Source organism: Biomphalaria glabrata, chromosome 10 (genome assembly GCF_947242115.1).
Source record: "Biomphalaria glabrata chromosome 10, xgBioGlab47.1, whole genome shotgun sequence".
Taxonomy (NCBI): Eukaryota; Metazoa; Mollusca; class Gastropoda; family Planorbidae; genus Biomphalaria; species Biomphalaria glabrata.
In genome coordinates this window covers 2,011,999-2,037,446 of record NC_074720.1, presented here as the reverse complement: position 1 = coordinate 2,037,446, position 25,448 = coordinate 2,011,999, and the positions used below count along the sequence as shown (strand labels likewise).

At 39.9% G+C, this 25,448-nt stretch overlaps 1 protein-coding gene across 2 annotated transcripts in view; it reads right to left on the bottom strand.

Annotated features, from left to right (window-relative positions):
- Positions 1 to 25,448, bottom strand: part of LOC106057857 (myelin regulatory factor-like) — a 114,115-nt gene that overhangs the window by 36,808 nt on the left and 51,859 nt on the right. The window contains exons 1-2 of one of the 2 annotated variants that reach the window (XM_056045217.1): positions 14,933 to 15,332; positions 3,527 to 3,943 (exon numbers count right to left, since the gene is read on the bottom strand). In XM_056045217.1, the coding sequence (XP_055901192.1) occupies positions 3,527 to 3,943; positions 14,933 to 14,943 (428 nt within the window). In that variant the 5' untranslated portion in view covers positions 14,944 to 15,332. Of the gene's footprint in view, positions 1 to 3,526; positions 3,944 to 14,932; positions 15,333 to 25,448 lie in introns of those variants that run through there. The other variant, XM_056045215.1, reaches the window with a different exon arrangement.

The window sequence follows — 25,448 nt, the reverse complement described above, 5'->3', positions numbered from 1 at the left end:
GGGCCGCCCAAGACTAACATATAGAGATGTCTGCAAGCGAGTCATGAGAGCCTCAGGCATCAGCGAAAGTATGTGGGAAAACATAGCCAAAGACCGGAGTGCATGGAGACAGACTGTGCGTGCTGGGACAACCCTTGCTGAGAACAAAAGAATTGAGGCGGCTTTAATCAAGAGGGAATAAAAGAAAGCTGCCCTGTCCGCTAGCCCTGAATCAGAGGCATACACATGTACGAATTGTGGCAAAGTCTGCCGTTCTAGAATTGGCTTGATTAGCCACACCAGATTCTGCCCCATCTCAAGATTAAGCCAAAACCATTTGGGCGCATCCATTGCTTTTCGAGACAAAAGAAGCCATATATATATATATATAAGATAATTCAGAGCAGGGAACGGGGGTGGATGATTTTCTTAACATATACAAAAAATAGAAACTGTTACTGTGGAATCTAACTAAAAGACTAGTTCTTGAGTTCATTATCAGAATTTTTTTTTTAAACCATCTGAGCTCCAAACCCACAGTCTAGCTCAACTACTAGGCAGTAAAAAAGTAACTAGTAGGCCTAACTTGTCCAGATTTGAATCTTGTAACTATCAAGTGACAAAATAAAGATGGCCGCTGTAAAACTGAAACCACGTGATAAACTGAAATGTTCAACCACCTTCCCTCCTCCCCCCATTTAATTGTCAGATGTTCTCCCCTAGAAATTATTTATAAATTTGTTATGACATTTTGCTTGCGAGATGTTGATGACACAGAAACTAATTGCAGGAAATAATATACCCAAATATAGCTTTCAAATTTATTGCAGATTTCAACGCATTGGACGTCGGAGGCCGTTATGAGAAACACAAGAGAGCCTATGGAGTTTAGAAGAACGCTACTTATAAAACGTGTGTTTTTTTTTAAAGGGACCGGGTTCCTGGCCATGTAATTGCCAGTGTTAACAAGCGGAACGAAAACATTACACACGAGAATGTAAATAAATGTCGTCTGGAGAGCCTGGACATTTACATAGTCCCCTGAGGCCATGTTCCGCGCTTGCCGCCACGCATGCCGGGAGCTCACGTACCTATATATCAAGCTACTTTGAGAGGAAATGCGGGTCTATGTAGGTTAGTGTTCAGCGCCACAATACAAGCAACAGCCGCTTTGGTTTTTATTTTCGTTGCACTCCTGAATTAAAGAGTCTAGTCTGTTTGTTTGTCTGTTTGTTTGTTTGTTTGTTTGTAGAGGAAGGGAGGGTGTAATAAGAGACTCTAGCAGATCAGCGGCTCTCAACCTTTATAGTTCTATGACCCCTATTTACAATTCTCCACTTTTGATAATAAGATTGTAACGCATTCATCTTGAAGATGACCTGTCTCTAGAAGAGGAGATTTAAAAAAACAAAAACGCATAGGGAAGGCCGCATCGACCTTCGCTAAACTCCGACCAAGAGTTTGGGAAAACCAGAAACTCACCGCAGCGACCAAAATGGATGTCTAAAAGGCATGCGTTCTTGGCACGCTACTGTACGGCAGTGAGTCGTGGACAACCTACACAAAGCAAGAGAGAAAACTAAACTCATTCCACTTGCGCTGCTTTCGAAGGATCTTACAAATAACATGGAAAGAAAGAGTAGGTAATACTGAGATCCTCGCGAGAACGGGCCTTCCCAGCATCTTTACAGTCCTAATGCAACGCCGCTTGCGCTGGCTCGGACATGTTCGCCGGATGGAGGACAATCGCATCCCGAAAAACATTCTGTACGGGCAACTTGCGTCTGGCTCAAGAAAAACTGGTCGCCCCCACCTCCGTTACGTTGATGTGTTAAAAAGGGATTTAAAATCAGTGAACATTGGTACTGACCATTGGGAAGACATAGCCTTAGACCGCACTAGTTGGAGAGAGACGGTGACCAAGAAGGCTATGGACAGCGAGAAAACATGGGCCTCGACTCTTGACGAAAAGCGTGCAACACGGAAAATGTCCAGCTCCTCTACCACCAAAGCGAACGCCGCCTTGACCTGCAATATATGTGTCTCTCCAAAATAGGGCTCCACAGCCATATGAAAAAGTGTTTAAGATAAACCATAGTGGTTCTACTACTGAAGGAGGCCATGAACGCATCCATGTAAATGCATGCTGTAAATAGGTCAGGTGCTACATTAAAATACTCAGAAAGACACAAAGATAAAGGCATATTTCTCGTTCCATATGCTAGGACAAATTTGAACAAGTGCTCCTTCTTCCCTAGTGCTATTAGAGCATGGAATGGGTTGCCTGAGCTAGCCAGGAAAACCAGAATTGAAGCCATTGGTTAATATGCATGACTAAATGCATGACGCGTAGGACGTTATCATCTTTTTTTTAAGTAACGTCTGTATTATATAAGATAAGATATTCATATTGTAAACTTTTCCTCTAGTTCCTATTAATTCGCAACACGTAGCCTTAGTCATACGGCGAGTTAACAGGGGCCGCCCGCGAGATTGGAGTTCATTCCCATTTCATTCAAGCTTATACGTTCGATGCTTTAATTCATATTTCGAAACAATTTTTTAAGCTTCAAAATAAAAAAGTTATTCATTACCTTGTGGACCATCTTTTAGTTCTACGTTCTGTTATGTAAGATGGTAATACATGTATAATAAAATGGATGGCTGGAAATGTAATCTGCTTTCCAATAGTAGCGTAGGACGTAATTCTCTCATTTGAAAGAACGTCTGTAATTTATAAGATAAGAACCATAACTCGCGGAGGCTGGTGATTCAGAGTTATAGCACTTGACACATTGCTACTAAAACAAATATAGATGTTTGCCTATACATAATGTTGCATCAGAAAAACTGGCAAAAGTTCAGAGAGTGCACCAACAGAGCCTCGGTTTGAACAAACAGATGGCGAGAAGTGACAGAGCGCGAGAAAAATTCAAAGACAAAGTCAAAGGTCAATGAAAATGGGTTCTGCCTTATGTTCAGGTGACTCAATTCGGTAAAGAATAGGGATCCTTAGTTGCTTGATTTGTTTTAACAATAGAGCGACACAAGTCAAGTGAAGTGATATTTAGGAATGTTGCAGACTAATAGGCCCTACGATGTTTATTAAAAACAACACATGCTCAGAGCAAAAAAAAACTATAAAACAGACTGAGCCAAACAATTCAAAACAATTCAATGGTAGCCCCCATGTAAAGTTGAAGCATAATGGACCTCATTCACCAATCGTAAACAAACAACATGTAGCCACGTGATAATATTGACGAAACAATGGAAAAAAAAACGTATCACGTGACAGCCTGTGTGTATTACGTAATTTGTATAGAAGAGATAGAGAATCACGTGGCTAAATGTTGTTTGTTTACGATTGGTAAATGGTGCTAAAACAGGTAGAATTATTATCATTATAGCTTTTGTCTATCGCGTTTTTTCCATGTTTCTTTTGGAACTTTCTAGTCACTGGTCCACTAGTGGGAGATGTTTTAGTCCTCCCTTACCTAACAAAAAAGGTCCAGAACTTGGTACAAACGTACAAACAAGGACTTACGTGTGTCCGGAATGTGTTTGATCGTAGGCAGGGACTTCGTAAGACAGTTGAGGCTGTCCGGGAATACTACAGTAAGGGGGAGTATGCTGCTGCTGCTGATGCTGCTGAGACTGGTGAGGATGGCGGTAAGGATGCTGTTGCCCTTGGTGTTCACAGCTGCTAGGAGAAAGATGCTGCTGCTGCTGCTGCTGACCGGAGTTCTGGAACTGTTGGGTCTGTAAGTGATGCTGCATCATCTGATCGTTCAGCTGCTCCGCGACGGACCGGTGCGCCGACGGAGACTCGTGCAGCGCGTGACCTTGACCCAGTCCGTGCCCCGGAAGGCCGTGGTGGCCGAGGCTGCAGCTGCCGTTAGAGCCATGGATGTAGGGGGTGTGGTGTCCTAAAGCGATCTGGAAGGCCTCTTCTGATAAGTTTCTGGAAATTATTGAAAAAAAAAAAGAAGATTATCACATTGACATTACAACATAAAGTTAATGGACCTCATTCACCAACCGTAAACAAACAACATTTAGTCACGTGATCTTATTGATAAAACAACGAAAAAAAAACTGTCACGTGACAACCATCATGAATTAAGCATGAGATCGTAAATTATATAGAAGAGATAGAGCACCACGTGGCTAAATGTTGTTTGTTTACGATTGGTGAATGAGGTCCATTCCTGCACAGCATTTCTACCTGGTGTCCCACGTGACATATACAAGAGACTTAAACCTGAACCATTCAAACATTTGAGTGACGAGCTACATTTTAGTCTACTGATGGCACTAATTGTTTTAAATGGACCTCATTCACCAATCGTAAACAAACAGCATTTAGTCACGTGATCATATTGATAAAACAACGGGGGAAAAAACTGTCACGTGACAGCCACTATGTATTAAAATTAGATCGTAATTTGTATAGAAGAGATAGAGAACCACGTGGTAAAATATTGTTTGTTTACGGTTGGTGAATGAGGTCCATTGGCACCGGATCTCCGTATCCCCCCCCCCCATACACACACCAACAAAAACTCTTTATATTTAGTTCAAGTACTCAAGTGATACGCTGACCACTCGACATTTAACCCTTGATATAGAAACACAATATTACACAGAAAGAGTTTGTGAAAAATTCACAGGCGGCACAAGAAGGGTCAACCCTTCCGTCTGGTAAGCAATGCCATTATGAGGAATTTTTGAATATGTTTCAGCACGAGACAGAAGTGTATAAATATGGCATGATTGCCTGTAAATATATTCAATATGTTACGTGTTCAATATAATGTAGTAACTCCAGTGGCGGACTGAAAGGGTTAATGTGTGGTGTGCGGCCTACTGACACACACGACTCAGGCCAATCACACAGGTCAAGGGCTGTTGAACAAGGGACAGTACTGCTAGTGCACGCAAGTATGACCCGTGCTGCGGTCCTGTGACCGAAAGCCTTTATGGTCGAGAGACAATGTGTAAAGAAAGGACAGTTGAGTCCAGGACAGCAAGGACCCCTGAACTCAAGAAAACATTAAGAAACTAGAACAGACACAAAATAGAGCAGTGAGATTCATAACAAACAAATATTCACATTTGACTAGAGTAACACCTTTAGTAAAATCACTAAATTTAGAAAGCCTTCAGGACAGAAGACTCAAAAGTAAAGTAGCAATCATACATAAAACACTGAAACATAATCTTCAAATACAAAAACAAAATTTAATAAAATACTCTGAAAGACACAAAGATAAAGGCACAATCCTCGTCCCATATGCTAGGACAAATTTGTACAAATACTCCTTCTTCCCTAGTGCTATTAGAGCATGGAATGGGTTGCCTGAGCTAGCCAGAAAAACCAGTGACTTGGCAGAATTTAAATCATTGGTTACTATGCATGACTAAATGCATGACGCGTAGGACGTAATCATCTTCTTTTTTGAAGTAACGTCTGTATTATATAAGAAAAAAAATAAGATAAGAATTACATTTTATAAGATAAGAAGATAAGGCAGTAAGGGCTGTTTGATCCTCCTCGAGTATGTAGCTGTACGAGCTAGGGCAGCGGTTCTCAACCTTTTATGCTCGCCGAACCTTTTTACACTCCCCCACTCTGCCGCGACCCCTCTCCCCCCACACACACACATACAGCAATAGAAGAGTAGACAAAAACAATCCACATATTCGATGGTCTTCGGCGACCCACTGGCAAATCGTCAATCGACCCCCAAAGGGGTCGCGACCCACAGGTTGAAAACCCCTGAGCTAGAGAGACCTGTAATGTTAAGTTAGGCAGAAAGCATTTGAAGTTAGTGTAGCCAATTGTGTTGAATTGGCTGTCGATGTATTTGTAATTAAACCGCCACACTGTTATTGAAACTTTTAGTGTCAAGTTCTTGTGTTAAATGTGCTGCGTTGTATTTAGCAGTGTTTTACAGAAGGCCTGGTAGAGAAAATCGTAACAATATTTAGATTTATAAATAGTGTGTGTGTATATCAGTCATTGTTATTTCAGTATTATTGGTAAGACTATCACTCTCTCTCTCTCTAAGCACTGAAAGGACACAACCAACTCAAGAACTTGACAACTCCATATGAAGTAATTCTTTATTGTTTCATAATTAACAACCAATACTGTACAATGGACCTCATTCACCAATCGTAAACAATGTTTTTCGTTCTTTTATCAATAAGATCACGTGACTAAATGTTGTTTGTTTACGATTGGTGAAAGAGGTCCATTGGCAGCACAATACACTGACTTGACAAATCACTGACTTGACAAATGCTTCACTGTAGATAACCGGTACAGCTGTACTAACTCTACAGATTTCTGTCTCCTCCTGGGCTTCTACTTTGTACTGCACCGTACCGGACCGACTTCACTCTGGACTGGCCGGTCTTGCAGTACTGAACCGAACCGGAATGAAAGGACCTTGACCCTGACACTATCGCTTTTTATGAAAAATTACAGAAAACGCCAGTCCATTCCCGATGATCCTATAACCATATCAAGGGTGATTTACACGGGAGTCCTCTCGCAGTACGCAGGCCTATGTCACTCGTCAGCTGATCCGCTTTGATTTTCAGACCGGTGGTCATAAAAATGACGACTCCTTATAGATTTTATAGAAAATACGAAAAACATGCATATATGTAACCCTGTCGGACTAAGTTAAACAAAGGACGTTTGGGCCACCAGGCCTTCATCAGCTACAAAACAAACACAAAATAATAAAAAAAAATTACACAAAATAGTCTTAATTGAACTTATCTGTCCGATGTTGTTCTCTATCGAGGCAGAAAAGAAATGAGCTACGCTGGTGTAAAAGCGCGGGAAATCGGAAGGGGGCGGAGATGTCAGGCAAAGATGAATGGGAAAAGGGGGGTACCGTAGTGTTAGTGCCCATTGCATGTTAAATAAAAGTGTGCTGGTTGTTGATCCCGTGAGGTTGGAGGGTGCCTGACATGTAAATAAGTTTGTTTTCGATCTGCAGACGGGTGTTTTTGTCATTGCATTGTTGTATAGCAGTGACGAGGAGGTCGGAGGTACCCCTATGATGTGTGTTTTAAGGCCCTGCCTGTGTTTCCAATATTAACCATCTGACACCTTGAGCATATTATAGCATATATGACTCCTCTACTATTACAGTTAAATTTGCCACTTATCTTGATGGTCATATTAGGAGTTACGAATGTCTCTAAGGTGTTCTTGGAGTCGTGTTTTTAAGGCCCTGCCTGTGTTTCCAATATAGACCATCTGACACCTTGAGCATATTATAGCATATATGACTCCTCTACTATTACAGTTAAATTTGCCACTTATCTTGATGGTCATATTAGGAGTTACGAATGTCTCTAAGGTGTTCTTGGAGTCGTGTTTTTAAGGCCCTGCCTGTGTTTCCAATATTGACCATCTGACACCTTGAGCATATTATAGCATACATGACTCCTCTACTATTACAGTTAAATTTGCCACTGATCTTGATGGTCATTTTAGGACAGGTGATGGTGGGGGTGGCGAGTGTGTGTCCTTATAGATTTCTATCTGTTTCGAATGGGTGTTTGTGTAAGGCAATAATAGTCTGTTAATTAACCATCGACCGAAAACGATTCAAAGCCAGTTCTGAAGGCTAAACCAGCTCGTACTGTAAAGTGAACCTCATTAGAGCTGTTGATTGACATTGTGGACAAGTGCGATCTCGGACACACACAGTTTCTACACAGTACACGCTGGTACGTGCTGTCACATTGCTGTCTCAATTTCACGCCGTTGATAGAAGCTTAGAATGAGGGTGTACTGACTCTTTTATGTGAACACCTCTCAGCAGTTGATCGAAACTGTTCTTACAAATACCACATGTTGCCTAATGCTACAAATACTCGATACTACGTACCACTTGAGGGGGCGCGGGGTGGTTACGCGCTTGGCTTCCAGGGGTGCTGGGCTCGAATCTCGGTGAAGACTAATATTTTTAATTTCGTGATTTTTAGCCCCCCCCCCCTCAAGTCCACCCAACTCTAACGGGTACCTGACTTAAGTTGGGGGGAAACTTAAGGCGGTTGGTCGTTGACAACGACACCCTGCTTGCTGACCGTTGGCCAAAGAAACAGATGACGCTAACATCATCTGCCCTATAGATCGGAAGGTCTGAAGGGGGAACTTTTTCTCAATTTTTTTATACCCATACCTGACGCTACAACTAGCTGCTATTATAAATTATAATATTACAACTAGATGATAAAAAAGAATCGTTGTAAATGTTTACAATTTTATTGTTATTATAGCTTTTATGTAGCGCTACTTTCATGCTCAGAGCGCTTTGGTCCAATCTCATTTGTGGACCAGTGGGGGGGGGGGGGGGGGAGGGGGTATCTAGGAGTTGGTTTTCCGTGCTGCCTCTGCCCGAGTCGGGTGTCGAACCTCGAGCCCCCTTTCTAGGTAGCTAAGACAAGACAAGTTAAGCGCACTTAGCCTCTCGACCACGCTTCCCAATGGCAATGAGACCAATGGCAATGAAATCTCGGTAGAACTGTTCACTGGATCAACTCTTGCTGTCACTATTTGTTTACAAATCGTTGCGAAGGATCTTCCATTGTCAATATAGAGTTGTGCCATTCGTAGACAAGAATATAAGTGGAAAACAAATCACATTTCATTCAACAACTTTTCGTCTTTGGTTTTATATTGTCAACTATGTTTAAAATTACTTCGAAATGTGAAAAATGTGTTATGATATTTCTATATTTAAAAAAAAACAACAACTATGCAATAATAATATAAGTGTTGCCTCTTTTGGCGTTATTCAGTTCTATCTACACTAGATTCGTGGGTGTGATGACTGCATTTTATTTGTTTTTACTATTGTTGGAATCAATAATCTCTGACCCTCTACTCCATCAGCATGACGTCATTTAAATGGCAGCTTAGCGAGGCGTAGAGATTACAAAATTACCGCTTCTTGTATGTTTACGTCAGCTGCACTGACACTCACACTGTCCATGTCTCAGTCCTAAAACAAAGATCTTGCTCATAAGGAACTGTGGCGAGAGACGGGTCGAGGTCAAATGAACTAAAGAAAGCCTTGGTGCTGGTCAGAAGCAAAAGTGTGCCTTGTATCATAGGTCGACCTAGGAACACGCGTAGGGCGTTATCATCTTTTTTTTTTTAAAGTAACGTCTGTATTTCATAAGACCTCGCTTGAACTCAACTTATATTGATCATAGGTCGACCTCTCCTCAACTAAACGTATAATGACCATAGGTCAAAGTCTCTTGAACTAAACGTATAATGACCATAGGTCAAAGTCTCTTGAACTAAATTTATAATGACCATAGGTCAAAGTCTCTTGAACTAAACTTATACTGATCAAAGGTCGACCTCTCTTAAACTAAACTTATATTGACCATAGGTCGACCTCTCTTAAACTAAACTTATATTGACCATAGGTCGACCTCTCTTAAACTAAACTTATACTGATCATAGGTCGACCTCTCTTAAACTAAACTTATATTGACCATAGGTCGACCTCTCTTAAACTAAACTTATATTGATCATAGGTCAACCTCTCTTGAACTAAACTTATACTGATCATAGGTCGACCTCTCTTAAACTAAACTTATATTGACCATAGGTCGACCTCTCTTAAACTAAACTTATATTGATCATAGGTCGACCTCTCTTGAACTAAACTTATACTGATCATAGGTCGACCTCTCTTAAACTAAACGTATATTGACCATAGGTCGACCTCTCTTAAACTAAACTTATATTGATCATAGGTCGACCTCTCTTGAACTAAACTTATACTGATCATAGGTCGACCTCTCTTAAACTAAACTTATATTGATCATAGGTCGACCTCTCTTAAACTAAAGGTATACTGATCATAGGTCGACCTCTCTTGAACTAAACTTATACTGATCATAGGTCGACCTCTCTTAAACTAAAGGTATACTGATCATAGGTCGACCTCTCTTAAACTAAACTTATATTGACCATAGGTCGACCTCTCTTAAACTAAACTTATATTGATCATAGGTCGACCTCTCTTGAACTAAACTTATACTGATCATAGGTCGACCTCTCTTAAACTAAACTTATATTGATCATAGGTCGACCTCTCTTAAACTAAAAGTATACTGATCATAGGTCGACCTCTCTTGAACTAAACTTATATTGATCATAGGTCGACCTCTCTTAAACTAAAGGTATACTGATCATAGGTCGACCTCTCTTAAACTAAACGTATACTGACCATAGGTCGACCTCTCTTAAACCAAACGTATACTGACCATAGGTCGACCTCTCTTAAACTAAACTTATATTGATCATAGATCGACCTCTCTTAAACTAAACGTATACTGATCATAGGTCGACCTCTCTTAAACTAAACGTATACTGATCATAGATCGACCTCTCTTAAACTAAACGTATACTGATCATAGGTCGACCTCTCTTAAACCAAACGTATATTGATCATAGGTCGACCTCTCTTAAACTAAACGTATACTGACCATAGGTCGACCTCTCTTAAACTAAACGTATACTGACCATAGGTCGACCTCTCTTAAACTAAACTTATATTGATCATAGGTCGACCTCTCTTAAACTAAAGTTATATTGATCATAGGTCGACCTCTCTTAAACTAAACGTATACTGACCATAGGTCGACCTCTCTTAAACCAAACGTATACTGACCATAGGTCGACCTCTCTTAAACTAAACTTATATTGATCATAGATCGACCTCTCTTAAACTAAACGTATACTGACCATAGGTCGACCTCTCTTAAACTAAACGTATACTGATCATAGGTCGACCTCTCTTAAACCAAACGTATACTGATCATAGGTCGACCTCTCTTAAACCAAACGTATACTGATCATAGGTCGACCTCTCTTAAACCAAACGTATATTGATCATAGGTCGACCTCTCTTAAACTAAACGTATACTGACCATAGGTCGACCTCTCTTAAACTAAACGTATACTGACCATAGGTCGACCTCTCTTAAACCAAACGTATACTGACCATAGGTCGACCTCTCTTAAACTAAACTTATATTGATCATAGATCGACCTCTCTTAAACTAAACGTATACTGACCATAGGTCGACCTCTCTTAAACTAAACGTATACTGATCATAGGTCGACCTCTCTTAAACCAAACGTATACTGATCATAGGTCGACCTCTCTTAAACCAAACGTATACTGATCATAGGTCGACCTCTCTTAAACCAAACGTATATTGATCATAGGTCGACCTCTCTTAAACTAAACGTATACTGACCATAGGTCGACCTCTCTTAAACTAAACGTATACTGACCATAGGTCGACCTCTCTTAAACCAAACGTATACTGACCATAGGTCGACCTCTCTTAAACTAAACTTATATTGATCATAGATCGACCTCTCTTAAACTAAACGTATACTGACCATAGGTCGACCTCTCTTAAACTAAACGTATACTGATCATAGGTCGACCTCTCTTAAACCAAACGTATACTGATCATAGGTCGACCTCTCTTAAACCAAACGTATACTGATCATAGGTCGACCTCTCTTAAACCAAACGTATATTGATCATAGGTCGACCTCTCTTAAACTAAACGTATACTGACCATAGGTCGACCTCTCTTAAACTAAACGTATACTGATCATAGGTCGACCTCTCTTAAACTAAACTTATACTGACCATAGGTCGACCTCTCTTAAACTAAACTTATATTGATCATAGGTCGACCTCTCTTAAACTAAACGTATACTGATCATAGGTCGACCTCTCTTAAACCAAACGTATATTGATCATAGGTCGACCTCTCTTAAACTAAACGTATACTGACCATAGGTCGACCTCTCTTAAACTAAACGTATACTGATCATAGGTCGACCTCTCTTAAACTAAACGTATACTGACCATAGGTCGACCTCTCTTAAACCAAACGTATACTGACCATAGGTCGACCTCTCTTAAACCAAACGTATACTGATCATAGGTCGACCTCTCTTAAACTAAACTTATACTGATCATAGGTCGACCTCTCTTGAACTAAACGTATACTGATCATAGGTCGACCTCTCTTAAACCAAACGTATACTGATCATAGGTCGACCTCTCTTAAACCAAACGTATACTGATCATAGGTCGACCTTTCTTAAACTAAACGTATATTGATCATAGGTCGACCTCTCTTGAACCAAACGTATATTGATTATAACAAAAACGTAATTCTAGAAGTCGAGTAAATGCTAAACTTGTTCAAATCACTTTTATTTATAGGCACATGCGCTTGCGATAAGTCACTCTCAGTCAGTAACGGACTTAGTTTAGACGGTGACAAGTGAGGCAACCGCCACAGGCCCCGCGCGTTAGTGGGGCCCCGCGAACGGAGATTCCCTTTCACCTCCAGTTTCGAGAACCAGTTCTAAAACATCAAGACTTGTTACTCCATATTTAGGAAGTCTTTTCCTGCACCTATTATACTATATGATACCAATTACCATGCAAGATCATGGCATTTTTGGTTTCGAAATACCATTTAGTTTCGGCAGAGACAGCATCTTATGACCTGTCGATTCTAACAAGCTATCATTGTTGAACAGTTCACCTTCGCTTACAAACAAACAAACAACAGTTTGTACGGTGAAAAGCCAGAAATGTGGAGTTCCGTGACTGAATCCGTCTGCGACTTTCCTAGAAACTATTTGTTGTTAGTTTTTTTGCAAGTGTTCCGGTTTTCCTCAGTAATTAATAGTTACTTTCTGACTCCGGCAGGATTAGCAGAAATTATTATTATCTAGTTTGTTGATTTTTTCATGCAAAATGTTTCTGAATCATTAGTAACGGTCATTATTAAAGGCAAAATCTTACACGCAGAACAATTACAATACAGTACGTAATGTTGTCAAACGGCCACGAGTAAGGTACATGTTTTTGGTTAAAAAAAAAAAGGCCTACAGCGTTAGAGCCGGACGGACCCGTTAGCTCAAAGTTTTACGCTCTATATTTAGTCCACGCTTACGACTCAGGGCCCCGCGCTCTGTTGAGGACGCCTCTGCGCCCAGTTGTAGATTAGAGTCAAACCAGGTGAACTCATGCCTAATTCAATGGACCTCATTCACCAATCGTAAACAAACAACATTTAGTCACGTGATCTTATTGATAAAACAACGGGGAAAAAAAAACTGTCACGTGACAACCATCATAAATTAAACGTGAGATCGTAAATTATATAGAAGAGATAGAGCACCACGTGGCTAAATGTTGTTTGTTTACGATTGGTGAATGAGGTCCATTAGTCTGTTTTTATTCACCCCTCTCTGTCTTCTGCCTTGGACAGAATCTCTTTCAATGGCAGGCCCGTCCATTCCTTTATGCTGTAGTGTCTTCCCATCGCTTGTACCCTATTCTTATCTTTCCTTTTTCCCTGGGAAAAAAAAAGCCCTTAAGACCTTGTGATATGCCCATAAAGTTTGAATTTGTGCTGTTGTTTTTTTTTTTACAGCAATTAGAGCAGCGGTTCTCAACCTTTTAAGCTCGGCGACCCCTTTTTATAATCCCCACTCTTTCGCGACCCCCCTCCCCCAGCCGACACACACATACAGCAATAGAAGAGTAGGCAATAATAATCCATATTTTCGATGGTCTTAGGCGACCCCCTGGCAAATGGTCAATCGACCACCAAGGGGGGTCGCGACCCACAGGTTGAGAACCCCTGAATTAGAGTGTCCTCATGGGGACTAATCGGAGGCGAAACGCTGACAAGTGCCAGTAGTTTTAAATACCTCGGAGATATCGCTTCAGACGGAGGAACCAAACCTACAGACTGCTGTATTGATCCTTATGGAAATGTGTTGACATTGCAAGGTCAAGGACTCTTTTCTCAAAAATAAAAAACAACAACACCATATAGAGTCACATCAATAGCACAGACACAAAGAAAGAGTTCAATGAGTGACTACACACAGACAACTGATCCGGAATCGCACAGCCCAAAGCAGCACTTGCAAGACTCAAAACAATTTGGACAAATCAAAAGCATAGACTTTTCAGCACTAAAATCTGACTGATGCGCTCCTTGGTCACCGTGACACATTCTTCTGTGCTTGTGAGTCTTGGGCGCTGACTGCAGAGCTAGAGAGGAGGATCCTAGCAATGGAATTGAGATGCAACAGAAGGATCCTAGGTACCACATTCAAAGACCGCATCACAAACCAAGAGACTAGAAACATGGACGCTAATTAATTTAACGATTTCGAAACATTCTAAAAAAAAAAAGTGTTCACACAATCAACTCATCTAGAAACAGTAATGTAACATCTAGAAACAGAAGCGTAACATCCAGAAACAGAAATGTAACATCTAGAAACAGAAGCGTAACATCCAGAAACAGAAACGTAACATCTAGAAACAGAAATGTAACATCCAGAAACAGAAACATAACATCTAGAAACAGAAACGTAACATCTAGAAACAGAAACGTAACATCTAGAAACAGAAACATAACATCTAGAAACAGAAATGTAACATCTAGAAACAGAAACGTAACATCTAGAAACAGAAACATAACATCTAGAAACAGAAACAGAAACATAACATCTAGAAACAGAAACGTAACATCTAGAAACAGAAACGTAACATCTAGAAACAGAAACGTAACATCTAGAAACAGAAACGTAACATCTAGAAACAGAAACGTAACATCTAGAATCAGAAACGTAACATCTAGAAACAGAAACAGAACATCTAGAAACAGAAAAGTAACATCTAGAAACAGAAAAGTAACATCTAGAAACAGAAACATAACATCTAGAAACAGAAACGTAACATCTAGAAACAGAAACGTAACATCTAGAAACAGAAACATAACCTCTAGAAACAGAAACACCTGCTGTTCATTGAGCCATCATGTGGCCAGGACCTACCGATGCATCATGCAGGAGTCCAGTTTAAATTGTAATCCAACGTGGAGAACCACATGATCGAAATCACCACACGCAATAGGCCACACATAAGAGTAATAGACTCCAATTGTCTAGAAACCACTTCAACACAATGTCCACACAGTCTGATACTTTAGTTGACTGATGGGTTTGTCAACACTAACAAAAATTACCTAATCATTCGTTAATTTCTCAAAACTTTTTGATTTACCGTCTATTGATATTTATTTGTAACAAATTAGCTCTTCTTAATGAAGCTAGTTAATTATTTTTATATAGATAAAATATAAAAATTACATCATGATTTTGTGTTCAAGACCCAGAAACGATCGAATACGAAAAGAAAAAAAACAAAAAGTATAATCCCAAGTGGCAAAAGGGTGATGAACGCGAACAGACGATGGCCAGGTTTTTTTTAGGTAAGCCAATGCAGACTTACCAACGGGATGTAGACAGTAGACTTTTTTCAAGGCATCTCAAACTAATTTCAGACTCAACGGTACAAAAACAAAAGCGGATCAGTTTAGATTGCATCAAAAATTGTGTAATGAAATGTAGCAAGCAATAATTTACTCGTTCTACGAGCGTTGTTTTTCCTTTGCTATATTATGACTAAATTATATAGACAAAGATGAGGTATAAAGAAAGTTTAAGAATCACTCATGTTAAAAAAAAAGCTTCAACTGTCAGAAGTTCACAAGCAAGTTGTTTAGTTTAAAAAGAATGTTCCCTTCTGACCCAGATGTACTTATACCTCGAAACTGTTCTACTGAAGTTAGAGACACTTTTTCCACATGTAATCAGTTTGTAGATCTAGACTAGATCTAGGTCAGATCATTTGTACACATTCATGAATATCGTATATCGAGCCATTATAATTTTGAAATTTTTGTTTTCACTTTCATGTCCTGTATTTTTTTCAAGCTGCCTTATAATTTCAATCTTCAAAGTACTAACCACCATCACGGTAAAACCGTACAACGCTCCCACTATCATAAGATTTGAACTTTTGGGCTAATATAAGTATTTTTACTTTTATGAGAGCTCTTTTCATTTTTATACACTTTTTTTTTGCTCTATATAGATCAGCATTTTTTATTGTATTACCCAATTAAATCCTTGAATTCATGTGAAATTCATCTTCACCTAGCCCATTAAGTCTGTTGGACCAACGGGGCACTACACAAAATCTGTCGACGGTCTTTCTCCATTTCTGACCTTTGCCTTGGATAGAATATTTTTTCACAACAGGCCCGTCCATTCTTTTTTCTTCCAATCGCTTTCTCAGTCTACCTCTTTTTTTTCCTGGTAGTGTTCCCTGAAGGAAGGTCTTTGCGAGCATTGACCCTCTGATATGGCCAAAGAGTTTTAGTCCGCGCGTTTGATAGTATTTAGCAGGTCATCGTGGGGTCCGATCCTGTATAAGTTCTGTATCTAATCTCTTCACTTGCGATGCGTTTGAAGTTCATTTGTTACAAAAACTGGACCGGAACCTACAGAGAGAGACTGGGAGACCAAAGCAAACATGGAGGAGACCATTGGACCAACAAGCAAAGATGGCAGAACGGACATGGGCCTAAGGGGAATTGCCCAGATCAGAGTCACAACAGTCAAAACAAAAAAAAAGGGCAAAACTGTAGTCAATTTTTGAGACCCACTCTAACTTTCAGGATACCAGAAACAACATCTTATTTTTTTAATCATTTTTTTGTGTCTATATTTTATATTATAGTAAAATTTGTTTTAGAATTAGTTGCGTAGCTATGATGGGGGGGGGGGGGGGAGTCAAAATTCGAAAGTCCCCTCAGAACCCAACTTGAGGGAGGGGGGCCAAACGAGTGTCCAAATTTTGTTTACATTAAATATTAATATTAAGTATTTTAGTGTCATGTAATAAATTCATTAATTTAACGTAAGGTGTCATGGATTAGTCTATATTGAAATGTAAGTATTAAAGGACTACATTTTCTAAGGTAACAAATCTAGAGTATTGGCTGCCTGGTCGTGTGGTATGCGCTCTGGACTGTTGTCTCTGTAGTTCCAGGTTTGACCCCCGCCAACATCCGTTCGCCGTCCTGTGGGAGGTTTTAGCTATAGCTCATTTGTACATAATTCTGAAGTAACATCCAAAATATAAAAACATCTTGATAAACTCTTTCAACGTCTATGAAAATAGTCTTCATTAAATGTTCTGCAAAGTTATCTCCCATGAACTTCTGTTCTAAAAATAGACAAAGACTGACGCATGGCTCTAAGAATGTGATCAGACGACAAAACGTTTCTTGTGACATTAAAATGATGGAGTCTCTCTTCGTCAGACGGCAATAAAATATCCGGAGACATGGCCGGATGAAATGAGACAAGACCATATGCAAATGAGTGTTAACAGGTTGAACTCTCAGACTCTTGCCTTGTATGTATTTGCTATATTACTATGGAAATACAAGACAACAACTACATTCAGATTGCAGTTATAACATTATATAAAACATATGTAAGTGAGGTTCGGAAAATAAAACATTTAGACAAAAAGTGACAAAATGGTATTCCATAACAAACTATTACGCGTGTCATCATTATAGTCCAAGTTTGAAACGAAAAACAAAAAAAACAAAAAGAGGGGGGGGAGGTCAACATTGACACAAACACATCTATGTCTACTTGAAACAAACAATCACAATGGCTCTCTCTCTCTCTCTCTCTCTCTCTCTCTCTCTCTCTCACGCACACAAAACTCTCACGCACACTTTTTCATGCTCACACAGCGACACCGCGAAGCAACACACAGCGCTACGTGTGTACAAACACACACACACAGTCACATTTCTTCGTTCCGCTTGGCGATGTCACAGAACGGAACAGCGCTTATCCCCCCCCTCCCCCCCGCCGCCTTTTTTTGTTTCTCTTAGTGTCACTATGACGGCCAGGTTGGGAACAGGTTGATTTAAACTGTTTGAAGAGGAGGGGGGTGGGGCTGAGTCCGAGAGGGATATGCTCATCTTACACCTAACACCCTGAGGTATTTTATCACTTTGACCCTCCGCGCCTTCCCCTCAAGTCAAGGCTTGGGGGCGCAGTGGCTGAGTGGTTAAGCGCTTGGCTCCCGAACATGGGGTCCTGGGTTCGAATCTCGGTGATTTCTAGGGCGCTCCCGAGTCCGACCAACTCTAATGAATATGAAATTAACGAAATTCAGTTCACATATGGGGGGCGCGGTGGCTGAGAGGTCCTGGGTTCGAATCTCGTTGAAGCCTGGGATTCTGAATTTCGGCATTTCTAATTTGCATTTAATCAAAAGCTGGCGAAAAATGTAAAAAGATGTTTTTAGAAAGCAAATATTTTGTCATGTATAAAAGATAAAGAACTGAACATATAAATTATCGTTAAACATTTTTTTTTTTGTTCAATCGCTACTATGAGCTCAAAACTTCATTCTCAAAACATGGTCATAAGCTAAAACCTCAAGACTTCTTTCTTCTTCTTTGTTCTCATTTAACATGTCGGTGGGTTCAGATCAGTCATCCTATATCTGATATGAACCGCGCAGTGATTTCCAGATCAGGCAGTTCTCCTTATAGTTTTTCTTCTATATGAGGGTTTTGGGGACAGTTCAGTCCTCTTGATATAGTATGCAGCCTTGAAGGACATGGTCAGCATTCTCTGGTGATGCCCCACAAGGCCAGGTTTCGCTTGTACCGACTTTTACCTTCCAGAGCATATGTTGTCCAATTCTGTTGTGTCCGGTTCTGAGTCAAAAAAAATATGCGTTGGTCATGTCGAGATAGCTTATAATAAGCGTCCTTTTTCTTGTAATCGGGATGTGAGCTGGTCCAATTCTCAATTACTCTTCACTCTATTATCTTCATTATTTCTCCCAGGACGGTTTTAAGAGCTCCTTCAAGGAATGCGATATCGACATTCACGGCTGGGAAGCACTAGCTCTCGATCGCTCCTCATGGCGTGAAGCTGTGAGTTTCGGAGTCTCAAGATTTGAAGCAGAAAGAGTGGCCAGGGCGAAAGAGCGCCTGTCCGTAACTGACCAAATCTACTCATGCTACTCATGCCAAGTATGTAGCCGGCTTTTTAAAGCGAGGATTGGACTTTACATTCATCTTCGAGTCCATAGGAAATGAGAAATGTGCTCTCATCTTCAATCACGAAGGAGGAGCTATAAAATAGAAGATACTAGTTCCAGTGCTTGCCTGTCTGTTCTATGGCTGTCTGAGAGATCGCCAGTTGCAATTGACGTTTCCAGTCTTTCTCCATTGGGACATTCAATTAGTATGCTAGCTCCTCTGTTTGTGTTGGATTTTTTGAGAGGATCCATCTGAGAAAACTCTGAACCATTGGTTGTTGGGGTAGTGGGTTTTTAGAAAGGAGCTCACTAATTCCTTGAGCTCTGGTTGTGATCGGATATTTTTGTTACGCTTTCAATGTTGTATCTTATAGAAGGGAGGAAATTGTGGTCCCCAGGGAGGAAAAGCATTATGCTGCTACGTTGACTCAATATTTATATTAACCTCAAGACGAAATCAATCATTATTTAAAGCTAAAATTTCGTCTGAATTATAATAGTATGGCTGGTTAGCTAAGTTGTCAGAGCGTCGCACTGATAGTTCGTGTCGTTTTATTCGACACCAATACTGACCATTTTTATTATTATTATTATTATTGAATCATTTGTATAGGAAACTTGAAAATACAGGACAAAATGTTTATTAAAATTTCAGAAAGATCATTTCATACACTATTGAATAAAAAAAAATATTAAATAAAAAAAAATATCGTTACAGCACATTGTTTCATAAGAGAGAACTGTGTAATGGGTTTACTTTCTGCTAAGATTTTGCATAAGAAATATATTTTTAAAATGAGTTCCAAGGGAAGTAATGCTTGCATGAAAACTGAAACACCTTTAATATTTCGAGTTACCTGCACTTGTATTCAATGTTTTCTCCAAGTTATAAAGGCAATCATTTTCAAACCATTATTATTTTTTATTGTTACTAGGATTCCAACTACTTGTAGTGTTGTAAACATTCTTCACTACTTTCAGACGGTTAACAAGGGTGTCATGTGGCCAGCATAACAACTAACCACCTTTACTTTTCCGCAACCAATGTCAGGTACCCACTAGAGCTGGGTGGACTCAGAGGCGGCCTAAAGATCCCGAAATTAATAATCCCAGTCATCACTAGGATTCGAGCCAGAGACATCTGGTTCGAAAGCCAAGCGCTTTACAGCTCCACCACCTCGCCTCCGTACGACTAAATTGATAGCGGAAAAAAATTCAAAAAAATGAAAGTGTATATGTGGATTAGAGGGTTTCCAGACAGTCCTACGCACAATGGAGGACAGCAAGGACAAGAGGACATTTAAAAGGAGGACAAAAGAACAACATGATTAAGTAAAGCCAGTTAAAATTAGACTTACAATTTTAATAAATTAAAACAGGTCAGTAAATCAAGAGGCAGGATTACTCGTACAATCTATTTAATTTATCAGTCAAATCGACTTTTGGAAAAGAGTTTAACTGTCGCACAGACAAGGGCGTGAACTATTTTCCTCATATTCTGCTTTGTGAGTAGAGTGCACCTGAAGGGAGAGTCCACTTCGTTCTTGGGTTCCTTGTGCACCAACTATAGCTGGTCAATGTGCACCAACTATAGCTGGTCATTGTGCACCAACTATAGCTGGTCAATGTGCACCAACTATAGTTGATCAATGTGCACCAACTATAGCTGGTCAATGTGTACCAACTATAGTTGATCAATGTGCACCAACTAAAGCTGGTCAATGTGCACCAACTATAGCTGGTCAATTTGCACCAACTATAGCTGGTCGGTGTGCACCAACTATAGCTGGTTTAGTGAAAACGGTGTTGAAAGGAAAACTTCAGAGATCCGAAGGGGCTCTGGGATATGTCTCCAATCTCTCTTTCCATGAAGAGGCACAGTTCTAATTCCACACGCAAGGACAAATTCGTGCAAGTGCTCCTTCTTCCATAGTGCCATTAGGGAATGGAATGGGTTGCCCGAATCAGACAGAGACACCAACGAGTTTTAGTCACTGATTAATAATATGCAGATCTGCAACAGCTTGTAGGGCGTGGCGACGAAATGCCGAGGGGAGATCCGAATGTAGGGATGCGTTGAAGCCAGCCAGAGCCCTCCATTGGGCTGTAGCGCCACGGGGATGGACGGATATTGACACATGAAATGTGTAAGACGTAATTATTTTCTTTTTTTTTAAGTAACGTCTGTAATTTATAAGATAAGACAGACTTGTTCAACCAGATCCTTTCATTATTTAAACCCTCTTTTTCCTAAAAAATCTCTTTATATTCTCTGTTTGAAACATTTTTCCTACATTCTCTCTCTCTCTCTCTCTCTCCCTACTATTCTTTCCCTACTCCCCCCCCCCCCCGGGGGCAATACACACCAGCCAAAAACTCCCATTATTTGTCCAAACCCTGGAGGCGCGCGGGTCTATTTATGTCTTTTTGACTTCGCTGGGAATTCCCGAACATCTATTCTCACACGGATGATTGACAACGGCTATCTACACCCGACTCGCTATCGGAGATGTGTCAATAGCACTTGTTTGCCTTGCACCGTAACCTCGGCTCAACAGGACAACGAGCCCGCACGAGGACATAAACTTGACATGCAGCCCACATACACACATTCAATTCAACAGTTCTCAAATAAAACAAAGAAAGATCTTCTGTCTTGTCCTTGACACTAATGTTGTGTGAAGTCTATTGTCATTTCGCCAAGAATCAAAATTCTTATCTTATCATATAAATTACAGACGTTCCTTCAAAAATAGAAGATAATTACGTCCTACGTGTAGATCTATCTATTAGTAAAATGCGTAACTTTTTTTTACGGACGTTACTTTAGATTTTGAAGATAGTTACGTCCTAGTCAAAAGCTTCCACAGTACAACGGTAGATGGCGGCGGGCAAGGTTCGAACCCCGGACCATGGGTTGATCTAGTCGTGCTTGGTCAATTAGAGTAAGAAACTTAAACTCTGCTAAGTCATTAGTTTTTATAGTTGATGTTTTTTTTTTTTTTTAATAGCGTTATTTCAAATTCTGGGGCTGCGTAGCCACGGGAAATACTCTATTCCTCATTAATCTTCGAACTCGAAGACAAGATTTATTATTATTTCAAATTCTTTAATGTGCTATACAAGAAAAACTTGTGTTTTTTTCCTCAGAGTGTTACTAGAAAATTTATAAGACATCTGCATCTATAGCCTGGTCCGGCCCTAGATAATTAGAGGCCCTAGGCCAGGGGTTCTCAACCTGTGGATCGCGACCCCTTTGGGGGTCAATTGACGATTTGCCAGGGGTCGCCAAAGACCATCGAAAAATTGAATTATTATTGTCTATTCTTCTATTGCTGTATGTGTGAACGGGGGGGGAGGGGGTCGTAGAAGAGTGGGGGATTGTAAAAAGGGGTCGCCGAGCATAAAAGGTTGAGAACCGCTGCCCTGGGCGAAGTGAATTTGGTGGCCCCAAATGAAATAAAAAAAAAAAAATAAAGACGCTGCGAAAAAATAAAATGACACAATTTATTTAAAACCTAGTGCACTCCAACAGCAGCATTGGGAACACGATTAGCTACTTCTTCTCTTTAAAAAAAAATTTGTTTTGAGTCTAAGGCCCCTGCCAAGCATCGTCCCTAGGCGGCTGCCTAGTTTGACTATGCCTAAGTCCGGCCCTGCTAGAGCGGTGTCACGACTGGCTTTGGAGAGTGGCATCATCTCCCTATGTAGCATAACATATGCGAGCCCGTATGTGCCTCAAGGCTTTTATTTCAACGCGCCCAGGCAGTCTATAGAGACTGCATTTCGCACTTTGTAGGTAACGTAATAATAGGCCGCTATTTTGCAGGGCCGGCCTTAGGCCACTGCAAACTAGACGACCGCAGTGGGCCCCGCACCCGCGCTAATTCTAGGTGTAAATTATTAAATTAAACCATTTTATAACTTATAACAGATTTCCCGCGGCCTCCTGATTTACCAGGAGCTCCTGGAAATCTCAATAAATTGCATAATATACGAAAAAGCCCTGGAAATCTCCGAAATTATTAAAATGTTTTAAAAACTCATACAAATCTTGTGAAACATATAAATTAAAATTGTCACTCTAGTCCGACTTGCAGAAAGAAAAGAGTGATCTTTCCATGACTTCTTGGTCACAATGGTTAAGTCCGGCCCTGCTATTTAGTGACGGGTGAATACTACTTGTTCCACCCCCCTTCTCTTTTTTTTTCGCCACTAAAGTTACGTGGGGTAACTCTAGTCCGACTTGTAGAAATAAAAGAGTGATATTTTCTTTACTTCTTGGTGTCCAAACTGTTGAAGAGAATTATATATATAGATAATAATAGTAAGGCTTGTCTTCGAGTCCGAAGATTAATAAGGAATGCAGTATTTCCCGTGGCTACGCAGCCCCAGCTATGACCTACATATTTTGTCACATACACACAGAAGAAAACAGAGTGTACAACAATTTTTTTTCTGAGACAGATGCCTTCAAACTCGATTATATAAAACAAGTGATCCAGCGATGAAAAAATTCCCATCAAATATAAATCACTTGTATGAATAGAATAGTAACTTGACTGACAGATAATAGAAGTGTTTAGTAAGTAAAGGACGGGGAAGAAACTGAGGATCAGTAACTAGTCATCAAAAGGATAAATATAAATAGATAGCTATCTTTGGGCGTTTCTAAATTGTCTGAATATAGGAAGTAGGTTTTATTATTTTATTTTATTTAGATTTTCTTAATGTTCCATTTCATCGCCCCACATTTCTTCAGATCCGCTTCTCTTCATCACTCTAAAGTAAATTGGCTTTCACAGCCAACCATGTCAAACCAAGCTTGTTTATTCGATGATGTCGCCCCCGGGTCTGCTGGGGCTATGCCTGGGTCATGTGAGTACAGTCAACAAGCATAACACTTAGAAACAGAAGACAAAAATCTGTAGGTTTGAAAAAAAAGAATAATTTTAAAAATCATCGTTACTTGACACTCAATCACCACATCCAACGTCATGTGTATCAAACGGTTCATGCTGTTGTGAATATTATGAGTCAGGGCCGGTCCTACAGATTGCGGGGCCCTATGCGAAACGGATTGCGCGGGGCTCAGTCTGGGTAGGGATAAGGATAATAAGTGAAAATTAAGATTTTGTATTAGAAAATGAATTCGTTTTTGCGTTTAATTCATATTTTACTAAGTACAAAATCACAGTCAAATTAACTTTACGAGCCATCTACAGTAGATAGTAGTTTTCCACCAAAAAGCCGATAAACATTCAGATCTGCCTTTTACATATAGACTATCGACTAGCAAAATATCATGTGTTTTCAAGAGGTCAAGATAGATTTAGATCTAAATTTATATGCCTGTGACTATTAAAGTAAATTAGGTATTTGAACTTCTTGTTTTGGTTAGAATTCAACTTATTATTACATTTTTATTAAATGAAAGCTGACAATGCCCATTAGTTCTAAGCGCAATTTTGTCTGCTTTTAAGGAGATTTGCATGATTTTCAGAAGATTTTAATCATTTCAGATTTTCATGCCTTTTTTAAAAATATTTTGCAGTTTCGGAAGAATTCCTGGAACTCTTAAATAATAAGTTAAAATGATTTCATTTAATAATTTACACCTAGAATTCGCTCGGGGCCTATGAAAGTGCGGAGCCCACTGCGGCCGCATAGGTTGCAGTGGCCTAAGACCGGCCCTGTTATGAGTTCATTATAGGTACCACTTGACAAATCTGATCAGTTAGGCTCGACCTAGGTCTCCCTGCCTTGTCACCAATTGGAGTTCATTTCAGATCAATTAGGCCTACCAACGTTCCTTGGAATGAGAAGATAATTAAGCCCCGCGCGTAGCATGGGTTAACTTAGTCATGCACGTTAATTTGACAAACTCTGCTAAGTCATTGGCTTTACTGGCTGATTCAGGCAACCCGTTCCGCACTCTAATGGCATTTGTATGATTATGTCCTTTCACAGAGAATACGCAATATTTCCTTATTTTAAAGTATTTTATTAGGTTGTATTTTTGTATTTATAAATTATGTGGTGTTTTTGTGTGTGTGTGTGTGTGTTGTTTGTTTGTTTGTTTGTTTTTTGTATTTTTGTTTTTTTACTACTTTACTTTTTATTCATCTGTCCTGAAGTGTCTCAAAGTTTACTGATTTTACTTATAGTGTTACTCTAATCCAATGTGAATTATCGATTGTTACAATCATACAATCGTCCACTATATCCCAATCTTATCTTCAATCATTTGTCAACACATGAAAGTTATTTGGTAAGTGAATTATGCGTCATCTGACATGTGACATCTTGTGTCGTTCGACTTTTACCTTTTTCAGAAATGTAGGCACCGAGTGTTGAAGTTTGGAAAGCATCAGAGAATTAAACCACCAAATAACATTCCCTTCTACTCTTAGGACAATGTTC